The 12,853-nt window shown below is 35.1% G+C and overlaps 1 protein-coding gene across 1 annotated transcript; it reads left to right on the top strand.

Moving 5' to 3' along the window:
* The first annotated feature begins 5,869 nt into the window (after positions 1-5,869).
* Positions 5,870-12,667, top strand: LOC144973492 (uncharacterized). Its single transcript, XM_078915975.1, has 4 exons — positions 5,870-7,409; positions 8,449-8,622; positions 11,425-11,523; positions 12,395-12,667. Exons 1-4 carry the CDS (start codon positions 7,376-7,378, stop codon positions 12,505-12,507), a joined length of 420 nt encoding a protein of 139 aa, XP_078772101.1. The 5' UTR covers positions 5,870-7,375; the 3' UTR covers positions 12,508-12,667.
* The last annotated feature ends 186 nt before the right edge of the window (positions 12,668-12,853 follow it).

Here is a 12,853-nt window from a genome sequence, read left to right as displayed (position 1 = left end):
GTAAGATTATTTTAATTTTAAAACGAATCAGTCAAAACATGGCAGCACCTCTCGTTTAGGACTAGAGAGTCAAAAGAAACATATTTTAATGATGACCTTGAACTTTCAGGGTTTTTAGAGCTCTGTCTGATTTAATGAAATCTGATAAGACGAATCGTATTTTTATTTTCACATCCACTAGCCACGAGCACATTGATCATTCAGATGTGTGCCATCAGTGTAACCAAACACCAGATCACCATAAAAGAAAAAAAATCTTAACTTTGATACGAATTGCGTTAAAAATTGTAAAACCCGTCTTAGTCCGTCTTTTAAAATTGACGATACTATTTCTTTAAGAGTTGTTTACGTTTTTAGCAAGAACCACAATCATAGCTTTCTATACACCATGGAGTAAACATCTTCCCTTTAGTAGCACGAAAATCAGCTAGAGCTAATGCAAAAGGTCGTCAGAGAAGAAATACATTCGAACGAGTCTTTCGTCCTAATTTCTCACACTCCTTGGTGCCTCTCTATTTTCACCCAATTTTTGGATTAGAAGCGAGATCATCTGATCCGAGTTTTCCAGAGGCACAGCCATAGCCATTCTCTACCAAATGAAGTGAACATCTTTGCTTTAGTAACAAGGAAATCAGCTAGAGCTAATACAAAAACTCGTCGGGGAAGAAACCTCTTGTAGGAGTCTTTCGGTCTTAACTTATCTGACTAATGAGGCTGGACCACACCTAAGTCATGACTCCAAAGTGCCTCACTATTTGTGACCCACCGTCTCAAAGCGGTATTATGACGGGATGAATTTGGTTCCAGAAATTGAATTTAAAGCTACAAATAATAATCATGGGGTTAATTTCACTTTGTTGTGTTGTGAACACCCCCCCCCACAACTATATTTCTTGAGACATATGGGTCGCATCCTCCCATTGTTGGCTTTTAAGCGCATTTCCAGAATCCTCTGATCAAATTTTCTTTCTGCCTTTAATATTATGTCATCACTTATTCCTTATGTTGTTTTGTGGGTTTGATTTCATCCTCCTTACCTTTATCCGGCGATAGCTTCTGTCTGCAATTTCTCTAGGGTTTGAATTGCTTTCGTTCAGGGAAAAGTTGGTGAATGACTTTGTATCATATGTTCTCAAGAGCCCCAATGCTCCCAGTTTAACTGCAAAAACGCTTGACTTTACAATTATCTGAAGCACAAGAGAATAAGTAAGTTACAAATTACCAAGGATTGTTTTGGCCTTTTGCCTCTAACAAATATTACCAATAAACCATTTATCGGTTTAAAACATCCTCTATCCACAACGATTTGATAAAGCTTAACAAATTTATAAACTAGTTATAGGATTAGCTGTAATTTAGATAAACGACATTGTTATAATTAGTGTTACTTTATTCTATGTGGATACATCTCATACTACGTATTATGATTTTGAGTGAGCTAGATAAGATATTGTGATGTTGGGATAACAAATGATAACTGCCTGACCGTTAAGTACTGCTATTTTCAAAAGGGCTGTTGCATATATTAATATGTCGTTCATTTCAACAATAATATTATTGGTTCTCATTACTCCTTTTGTTCCCGTTAAAGACACATAGTCTTGATTCGTTGATCCAATTATTATTTTATTAATTAACGAATTCGTTAAAGCAAAAGCGAAAGTACTCATGTGTAAAATAAGTATCTGGCCGGTAACAGTCAAACAATGGTATTGTCTCATTGACGTCTCGTAATGTCCGACATGTTTAGCGTTGCTAATGGATACGGCGAATCCTTTGTAAACGCCTTGAATATGTCTAGTGGATATTACCTTATACCTTAGTTCCTCCCGTATCGTTGAAACATTGGGCCGTCCAGATTCGCCATTCCTCCCTGTCATGTGCTGCCATGAATGCCTCATCCCATGTCATCTCCCATGTTTAAGGCCTTTGTCGACAGTTGCGTTCCATGTCGTTTTTGGTCGTCCTAGACTTCGTCTGCTGTTCTCCTTCCATTCAAAAAGCGTTTTCTTTTTTTTTCTTTTTTTTTGGGGGGGGGGGGGGGGGGGGGGGGGGGGGGGGGGGGGGGGGGGAGGGGTTGGGGGTTGGGGGGAAGCGGTCTTCTTTCATTTGTTGAATTGTGGTCGTCACGTCCTGCATTCGACTTCTATTTAGAATTTCAGTATTATTGTCACGTGATCCAAGTAGCTGACATTGAGTGTTTTTCTTAGGCATCGTTGTTGGAATGCGTTGAGACTTTTTTTTGTCCCAGCATCCATTTGCCATGTTTCACTTCCGTATAAGAGGACTGATAAGATTGTTGGTGTAAATATTATCCCGCTTGTTGTCAGTGTCTTCCATTTCTTTGCATTAAATCTCAGTTCAACTTTAGCTGCATTTCTTTGTAATGAACTCGTGGCCTGTTGGAGGTTGTTTCTTGTGTCTTCGATAAGGATAATATCGTCGGCAAAATATAAATCACTTAATATGCTATTGTCATTACGAGATATTCCGTTGTTTTGTCCCTACTTTTTCATTATGTTGTCAATGATTAGAATGAAATGGAAAGGGAGAGAATGCAACCTGTTTCCATGAAAAAAGATTCTGTAAGTTAATTGTCATTTTTAACACAACAGCTTGAATTATTATATAACGCTTTAATCATGCTGATGACTCTCCATGTCAGCCATAACTTTGTATTATACACCACATGCTGTCTCCACGAATACTATTATATGCTTTTTTGGAAGTCGATAAAGTGAATCCTATATAACGGGTTGTGGATATCACTTTATATAAAGGATCAAGTTCGATTTTATTTAATTATTAATTTATAATTTAACCTATAAAAGAATTAATCTATTAATTAAATCGTTAGATGATTTTACATTATTATTATCACCATTATAATGACAATAGTTATAATAATAATAATAAATAATAATAATAATAATAATAATAATAATAATAATAATAGTAATAGTAGTAATGATAATGATAATAATAATAATAATAATAATAATAATAATAATATAATAATAATAATAATAATAATAATAATAATAATAATAATAATAATAATAATAATATTATTAATAATAATAATTATTATTACCATTATTATTATTACCATTATTATTATTACTATTATTATTATTATTATTATTATTATTATTATTATTATTATTATTATTATTATTATTATTATTATTATTATTATCATTATTATTATCATTGTTTACTTTGCTTCATTATTGATTTACTTACTTGATTTGTTGATTGGAAATGTTATATTCTTGTACGAGTTATATCGGCAATTGCCTAAAAATAAACTTTTGAAATTGAACTTTAACATTGCACTTATAAGTACCAAATATCGTAGCTGCTTTATAATCTTGGCACCTGCTTGAATTTATTCAACAGAATAGAGCATGAGCTCCATATCAATTGTAATTACATGTTTCCTTGTGAAGACAGTTTTTGCAAACCTTAATATTGAAGTAAAATGTTAAGATATCGTGTTTAGTCATCGGTTTTGACAGTATTATTATTCTACAAATATATCTAAAGGAAGAAATATTAATCCAAATTTAAAAAAAAAGATGTCGCATGAACTTTTTTAAAAATTGGCGGTTGTAAAGGATTTTGACTTTGAAAAATGTACATTAACTTATGATGGATAATAACGTGCTATATATAAAAACATATCTTGTTTTTAACACGAGATCAAATTATAAGTTCATTATGAACACGAGACCTTATATTTATGTGCACATGATTCAGACATTCTCTCTGTGTGATTTTATTTCTTCAGAAAATAAACCAACCTACCAAAAGCACATCCACAAAGTGATCACAGAGCTAATACAATAATAGAATACCTTGGATGTTGATTTTTTTTTCGTCACTGACAATTCTACTTTCAGTATTTACTTTTTAAAAACTCTTTATTCCTTCATCTACTCAGATTGCAGATAAAAATACGTACGAAATTTAGTTTTGTTATCGTGTTAAAAACTTGAATAAAATAATATTTCTTTATAAACTCACATTGTGTATGACTTTTTACTTCACAAGATAATGGCTTTAAAGATAGAGATCGCCATTGTGGACAGGTGCGTACTGTGTCTTCAATCCTCCTATATGTGTTTTCCAATTTGCTTCTGTCTTTGTCTTATAATGAGATTACTAGGTTGTGTCCTGGTCCTGGCTAGGAGGGTAAAACTCAAGTGTATAGTATTAGTTTTTCGAGATTTTTTTGTCTTGTAAATTATCTCTCTTTTATGCACTGTATTATTTTTTAGTTTTACATATATAATGATTTGTAAACATTTGAGTGTATTCCTCTTATTGGTGACCTGTGCTCGTGTCAGGATGAGACTTTAAGATGATCTCAAACTAAGCACACTGATATTATGCTCTTGGTATCAACATCTATTTCCAATATGGACCAATTCCCCTTTGCCTTACTTTTTCTTGGGTGCTTTATTTGTAATTATCTAACTTTTTTATCTACCCTTTTTCCTCCTCTTTACTGGCGCTGATATTTCTTACATGTGTCGCACGGGCAGTAAAATGCAATGGAAACTATAGAGTGCTACCCTAGGTCGAGTCGATTGCATTGTTGACAGAATAATGCAGATGACATGCCCTTACAGGGAGAACGTCAACATAGCTTTTGCGCATGCGTCTCTCTTCCGCGCACCCGGCGATGTATCACAAACCGCTTTCAAGTTAGGTCATCTGGAGGAAGCTTATGCGTGTGTTAGAGCGACGATCGAATCTTCGTGGAGGAAATACAAAAAATACCGAACGGTACTACTACTACTACTACTACTACTACTACTACTACTACTACTACTACTACTACTACTACTACTACTACTACTACTACTACTACTACTACTACTACTACTACTACTACTACTACTACTATACTACTACTACTATACTACTGCTGCTGCTACTACTACTACTACTACTACTACTACTACTACTACTACTACTACTACTACTACTACTAACTACTACTACTACTATATATATTATTATTATATTATTATTATTATTATTATTATTATTATTATTATTATTATATTATTATTATTATTATTATTATTATTATTATTATTATTATTATTATTATTATTATTATTATTATTATTATTAATTATTATTATTATTATTATTATACATACTACTACTACTACTACTATTACTACTACTACTACTACTACTACTACTACTACTACTACTGCTGCTACTACTACTACTACTACTACTACTACTACTACTTCTTCTAGTACTTATTCTATTACTACTACTTCTTCCAAAATCACAATTATAATATGTCTTTTATCTTCCATTATACGTCAAAAATGCCAATAAGGAGTCGGCAGAGGGCGATGTTGAAAGGTACTACATTAGAAGTTGTAAAAACGAAGGTGCACTAAACAAACTTTCACACCGCATAAAACCGATCTAGACTACATTAAAAACTTGTAACTTTTCAACTGAGGATATCTTTCGTTTGGCTAATGAGATTTCAATAATTATATTTGAGAAAAACCTTTTCAAAATGTTATTATATACATATTTTTATAAAATAAAAATATAACCAATAAATTTATTTTGAAGCAAGGTTCACAGTGATGAATTGCAAAGAATGAAAAATATTATCAAGCTTTAAAACATAATGTTATATTCAAGCATTGAGGCGAGAGTAAAAAATGTTTAGAATTAAACACACGGTTCTGTAACAGAAACGATTTAACTAAATACGCGGTTTCACCGTAAGCGGACGAGAGACGCATGCGCAAAAGCCATGTTGACGTTCTCTCTGTAAGGGCATGTGTCATTTGCGTTCTATCAATTTTTCATTGGTTCAGGAGTTAACTGTTCCATCTTGGACTATTTAGGGGGACCTCAATTAACGCTTCAACAATAATTACACACTGATCGTTATGAAATAATATTTCATTTTGATAGCGCTTCGGAGCATTATTGATGCTGTGTGTTTATCTAAAATACTCACAACGTCCGCCAACCGGATATAACGTACCAACACACAAAACGTGTAACCCTGAACGTTTATAACCTGACTGGTAAAATTTAATGATAAATAATCATTTTTTTCTAAAATATCTAAAAACAATAACAAAGACCTGAGTGGCGTTAAGTTCAATTCCTCTACACAACCCAAATTCCTTCCCTTCGCTCTTGTCCAAAATCATAACCCTACCCATCCAATTCCTTCTCGTCTTTACAAATTCCTGTAGCATCCGGAACCATCAATTCATCCATCGTTCTTGTTGACCTCTCCAAACTCATTATCTGTCCATCCCTTACTCTACAACAGCTGTTGTGTTTACGCTCTGCTTTACAGTCAACTATGATGATGAAGTGATCTATGTCCAAAAGCACGGCCACTGGGAGGGGAAAAGTGTGGTCTTAGCCGGATTATGCTCTGAGACAGAATGGCTAAATGTCGTGGTCAGGAAAAACACGTCTTTCCCCGAGACCACCCTATCCAAACTTCTCGATTGTTTCTACGTTATATGTTTGTGTTGAGAATATTGGCTATTAAGCTTAACTGCTGGCCAGGTAACTTCGCGATGGTTGTGTGTTGGACCCGCGGTCTCCAGTAGTCGGTGAGAGAGAGCTCTAGGAATGACCTGAGTTTGAAACGAATATTTTTTTTGTGTGTTCGTGGATAGCTCATACGGTAGAGTCACGCTCTCACCGGCCAGGCGGAGTTGTCGTACCAATAAGGTCACAGGTTCAAACCCCATCACCGCCGCAATTTTTTTTTTAATTCTCTATTGTCTTCTGGCACTTTTCTCCTCATTTCATCTCTTGTTGTTACCAAACTTCAACTTCCAAACTGTTACACTTCTCTTACGAAAGAGTGAAAATGGAGAGGCTTCGTGTAGGTACGATGCAGACAATGGACGTCTCGGTTAAAAACCCTTCGCCAGTACAACAATCCACAAATTAACGTGGAAAGCAAATAAAATAAAATAAAATACATTTTATTGTGAAAATTAACATGAAAGAGACAAATAACTTCCGGTGGAAGATAAATCTGGAAGTCGCTTTCAAGACGGGACAACGAATGTAGATTGAAAATCACCAAGTTTTAGTATAAACCATTATAATTATGCTACTGCATTTAAAAAAAAATGAATTGCAGGGTGTCATATAGCCTTATCTTGATAGGTTTTTAAAATAATTATGAAATAATGTGATTTTTCAAAATAAAAACCTCGTCACATATTGTTATAAGCGCCTTCTATTGTATATAGTTTCTCTAAAATCAGCACAAAGAAACGTGACAATAAAGGTCTTCATAACACACGGGCCCTATCGTGTCGTTTGTAAGGATTTTATTTTGAAAATGAAGGTTTTGGCAGCTGTTGTATTTCTTTTTGGTAAGTTTTCTTCCCTTCCTTTGAGCAAATTTCTGATGAAAAAGATAAAAGATTAAAATGAAATTTAAAAAAAAAAAAGAAAGAAAAGAAAAAGAAAAAAATAGGATTAGAGTGGAAAAATAATATCAGAAGGTTTGTCTGCGTTAATTTAAACACGACAGAGAGGGGGTGGAGAGAGAAAAAAGAAAGAAATTAGAGAGAGAGAGAGAGAGAGAGAGAGAGAGAGAGAGAGAGAGAGAGAGAGAAAAGACTTATCTTTTCAATGAATACGATGGGGCATTCAAATATACCAGGAAATGTTAATGCAGATAGACTAGCCAGACTCGGATCAACACTTTTGTAACTATCAATTCCAGTATCCTTAGACACAGCGAAACAAATAATCAAATCAAATAAGAGAGAAGAATGGATGAACAGTTGGGCAATGAGCACCACGGGTAGATGTATGTTTACCCATATTATTATGACCGCTCCTGTAAAGACTGATAGCCTAAATAAGCTCAGAAGACACCAGTAAAACACTATCGTTCAACTAAGAACACAACATATACCGCTCAATAGCCATTTAAGCAAAATTACAAAAGGCACATCCCCTTCCTATCCCAACGAAGCAGTAATAAACCACTTGCTTGAATGTCAGCCTCTTGAAGACCTGAGATGCACATTCCTCCCACCAAATCCGAGCATCAGTAACACTGTATAGTCACCTGAACAACTACAAGAGAGAGAGAGAGAGAGAGAGAGAGAGAGAGAGAGAGAGAGAGAGAGAGAGAGAGAGAGAGAGAGAGAGAGAGAGAGAGAGAGAGAGAGAGAGAGAGACTAAATGAATGTTGTTGATATGACACAGAATGAAATGTTCAAGGAACAATAGATAAACAAAGGTATACGTCAAACCAATATATCTACATATATTAAATAAATAGATAAATAAATTTTTAAAATATATAAATAAATCACTAAACATCATGCGTTGCCATAGACGTTTATTGTCACTGTTACCAACTTAATATCTATTTTTATACCTATCGATGATGAGCAGTAGCGGCCAGTGGCGTAGAGAAGAGGCAGTTTGGGATATGTGCGGAAGAATGTTCCTTAGCCTCGAATAGTAAGAGCCAGCTCATCAGATCCCTCACAAGTTCTGGCCAATGCCCCGATGGTCAAGTTTGTGCATCCAATGGTTGTGGACACACCTGTCAACCTGATCCAGGAGGTAAGTTTATTTTTTAAATTTTAAGTTGCATTAGATTGTGCAACTTTGTGGTTTTCTTGTATGACACATGTTGATTGAAGGATGGTAATTAGTTGCATATCGCTGAAGTTTTCGGGTTCGGCAGTTATGCCTTTTCGGGCTATTAACGCTTTCGGCCCAGCGACTCTATCTTCGACCTGCGCCTTTGTTAGGAAATGCTTCCCTAGCCTTTAGTCATTGTCCACAAGGCAGTGGCGGTTTTATTTAAGAGTGTAATTCTCCAAGACAGATTGCCAGACAAAGCTTACAGTTCCCGATCAACAGTGTTTTTTTTAATATTTAGAGTGATTTCTAGATCTATCACAGCCCTGATAACCACACCCCATTCACCCAAAGAAGGTCTAGGTTGGGAACTTTGGATGTTGCCAATGGGAGCGATCTTTATTCAGGTTTTCGTCAAACCAAGTTATCAATCACATGATTTGTTGCTGTCCAACGATTGGACATTTCTTAACAAATGTAAACGCGCTGCTTTGTATTCAAACCCATGTGTCAAGCGAAGAAAATGATAAATTTTGATGTTAGATATTTACAAAGCTGTGAACTTTGACCAATGTCCTCGAGCACATGGAAAGGCAATATAGATAATCCCCATTGGCGTTGATTTACTTCGGTCAGTCCCTATCAATCCCACCCGGGTAGTGGACCAAAGCACATGCATTAGTATGTGTTTAGGGATTCTGACTCAGTAGATAGTTTATCCTTTGTTATCTTCCTAGGCACCGTTGCCGATCAAACTTAGCCTGTCCTCTATCCTTTTGGCCTGCCTGACGTTAGTATTCATTCCAGGAGATAAGCTCTCCATATCATTGAGACACACAAGCTCTCCCACTTCGTCAAAGTCTTGATCCGTCCACAAGAGAGGACACCTGGCTCATTATCTGTTTCAAGGTCTATCGTCAGTCCTTCGTTTGAGTCTCGCTATGGGAACGCAAAGTGGAGCCCATGAAAAAGGCAATTTATTCACATTCTATAGGTACTATTTAATTGGGTGTAAAATGAATGCAGGACTTTTAAAAGCGTTGTTTCTTTCGAAAAAAAAAAAGTATAGTCGTGTGCTTTAAAGCCTAATGTTTCTCGTCCTCCAAGTTCAATGTCGTATTTATCTTGGGACCCCTTGTAAAGCGATTTGGGTTTAGTGAACTTTGCTTTGTATACAAAAGCTCTCGCTATCTAACTTCTTCATGCTTTCTAGTGTTTTAATTAAAACGCTTTTCTTATATACCATCATATAATCATCATTACCACAAGCCATGAGTAGATTAATCAGTATGCTAATCAAGTAAGTTGTGATAAACAATGACGAAACAGTCTGACTTCATTTATTCCGAAAGATTTTTCTTAATAATATTATACATATTGCCAATTTAAACCAATATATAATATTATTATACGTACAATTGAACACGACCCTCCCCATTATCATGAACACAGAGCTGCATCGTTTATGTAATATTATCGACATAAAAAGTAGAGGCAATCCCATACTTCAAGCAGCTATGGTTTAAGGATAAGTAATAAATAAATAGAAAGAGGAAAAAAGAGGAAAGAAAGTACGTTACAATGCAACGTTTCGAGATAGAAGCCTTCTTCAGCAACAACAAAGTAATATAATATATTATCTTTTACATTTGGCATTCGAAGAGTTTGTCTAGGTGCACATATCTACAGGCCTGATAACAGAATGCAATTATGGATCTGATTTAACATTGTTGTAATAGACAATAGTTGCGTCGGTTTGAGAATATTTCCATTACAACAATGAGACCATTACAAATTGGGTTATCAGTCCTGCAAATAAGCACACGTCGGTTTGAGCCCCATACCTTCCTTGTCAAATATTGTTAATGTTTTGTTTGTTTATTTGTTCGTTTATTTTATTTTTCCATTTTAAAAAAACCCAACAAAACTATAATATACATTTTTGATCGATACTAATTTCAAGACCACTAACACATGCACAATTCCACCTACTTTAAGTCCTATGATTTCTAAAAACCTAACGCGATGCCTACAATTATCTCTCTTTCACTATTTTGACAACTGAGGGTGGTTAAAAGAGAATGCTAAGACATAGGCTCTGAAAAAATACATTTAAAAAATTTGTCCAGACGACTCGTTCTTCTAAACGATGAAAATGGCCCTCATCCTGTAAAAAACTCCGAAACCTGAGACTTCAAGAAGGATGTCTCAAGTATGAGTTTTTCTTTATCAATTTTTTAATCGGTCAATATATAAAACGAAGATGACGTCACTCAGGTCTTTGTTATTGTTTTTTTGCCATCCACGTATATGAGTAATTTTCACTAAACCGTATTAACCAGACTATAAACGTTCAAGGCTACACAGAGTTTTATGTGTTGGTCCGTTATACTTCCGGATGGCAATGTTGTGGGTTACTTAGCCAAGCGCATACTATCTTTATTTGAAAGACGCGTTTTCAGGTCGGTCAAATTAAAAAAAAAATTTTTATCCAGAGTACAGCATATAAAGCAATTAAAGCGAGTAAAGATGACTCATTATGGGTGAACACAACACGAAACAACTTTTCGGTTCTAGGCCTTCGTGAAGAGACAGGCAAAACAAACACTCAAAGTGATAAAATGAAATAAGATATAATTTAAACAGGTAAAACAAACATTTATATAGCGCAATGTCCACTAAACATGCTCAAAGCGCTTTGCAAAGGGACCCTAACCAGAAGCAACACTTAACAAGTAGGACGAGACATAAATTAAAAGTTAATATTATGTTTTGTTTCAGCAAAGAAATGCAACGATATGTGGTGTTTTATGTACTGTGAACACGGGTATGTGCTTGATGCTGATGGATGCCATACGTGCCAGTGTAAAAATCCACCAGGTAAGGATAATGGATGGAAGTTCAATAAGGTGGTGCTGGTGGTGATCTGCACGGTGGAAGTACTGTACTGGTATTTTTTTTTATTTAAAAAAAAAGTATTATGGTCTAAATAGAACTGATGGTAGAAAAACAAAATGGGAGAGGGTTTAAGTGAGTTTAAGTTTAAGCTTTTTCTTAATTACATAGAATTGTATAAATTGCAATATCCACTATATGTGCTCAAAGAGCTTTACAAGGGTCCCAAGCCAACAAAAATTCTGTTACCGGACAGGTGCTCATTATGCACCTGAGTCGGTGAGAAAATGTAAGATGGGAAAATGTGAGTAAAGACAGTTTTCCACCAGCTCATTTTGGTAGCGGTTGTATTTATCGGGGCGTAAAGTTCTATAACATTATAAAGATGACACACAAATGTAAGTGATACTAAGCTGCTACAAGCTGTGGACTGTTAAAGATAATAAACAAAAATTAATATAACAGCTTCAAAAACTGAACAATATACCAAACACGAACGTTTTGGGATCAAAACCCTTCTTCAACCAACAACAATTAATAACAATAATAACATTATTTTTGTTTTGTTGTTTTTGGCTGGAGAAGGGTTTTGGGCCCGAAACGTTCCGTGATTGGTATTTTGTTCTTTTCCGAACCTGTTTTATTCATTTTTTTGTTTATTACTTTTTACACAAATGTATGACGTTTTGATATTCAAAATGATTTCTGTTAATCTCTGCTGAGGATCTTAAAGGATTAATGACATGCTGAATGATGCATTAATTTTGTTTCGTATGGCCTGAAATACAGAAATGCTCTCTACAAACAGTCATCATAAATACATTAATATATTTTATTTTGCTTCATCATTCAACAGCAACGAAATGCCCTGGTGTTATGTGTGCCATGTTCTGCGAGGCAGGGTTCCAGACTGGACCTGATGGATGTCCCGTCTGTAAATGTAACGACAGCAAAGACATTTTAGGATAACTGGGCCACTCCATTCCTGTTTTGAATAGGATTTTCACAGATAGCTCATTGGCCGAGATCCAATCACGTGGTTTCGAGTCTAAAGACGTCACGATTGCAGGTTCCATTTAATATATTAAATAATAGTAAATTAATTGTGATGTGTATAAATTGCTTTATCTACTCAGTGTTGATTGTGTTCATTTTTTAAAAATTTTTTATAATTGCAAGGAATATATATCCACTCGTATTCTTTTACTGGGGGGGGGGGGGATGACCGGTTATTAGAGCATTGCAATATGACTCGAGTGGCCCCGGTGTTCGAGTCCTGCTTCTGACTTCCGAATCCAGTTATGGGCCTATTCTA

The sequence above is a fragment of the Berghia stephanieae genome, chromosome 5 (assembly GCF_034508935.2).
Source record: "Berghia stephanieae isolate SIO BIC M18660-M18661 chromosome 5, UCSD_Bste_1.3, whole genome shotgun sequence".
Lineage (NCBI taxonomy): Eukaryota > Metazoa > Mollusca > Gastropoda > Nudibranchia > Aeolidiidae > Berghia > Berghia stephanieae.
The sequence above is the reverse complement of the archived record's forward strand: the minus strand, read 5'-3'. Positions and strand labels throughout refer to the sequence as shown.

Bases quoted from the DNA above. Each gene is read 5' to 3' on its own strand.
- LOC144973492 (XM_078915975.1), top strand. From the start codon at position 7,376: ATGAAGGTTTTGGCAGCTGTTGTATTTCTTTTTG. The intron at 8,623-11,424 runs GTAAGTTTATTT...GTTTTGTTTCAG, and splicing joins CTGTCAACCTGATCCAGGAG to CAAAGAAATGCAACGATATG. The intron at 11,524-12,394 runs GTAAGGATAATG...ATCATTCAACAG, and splicing joins CCAGTGTAAAAATCCACCAG to CAACGAAATGCCCTGGTGTT.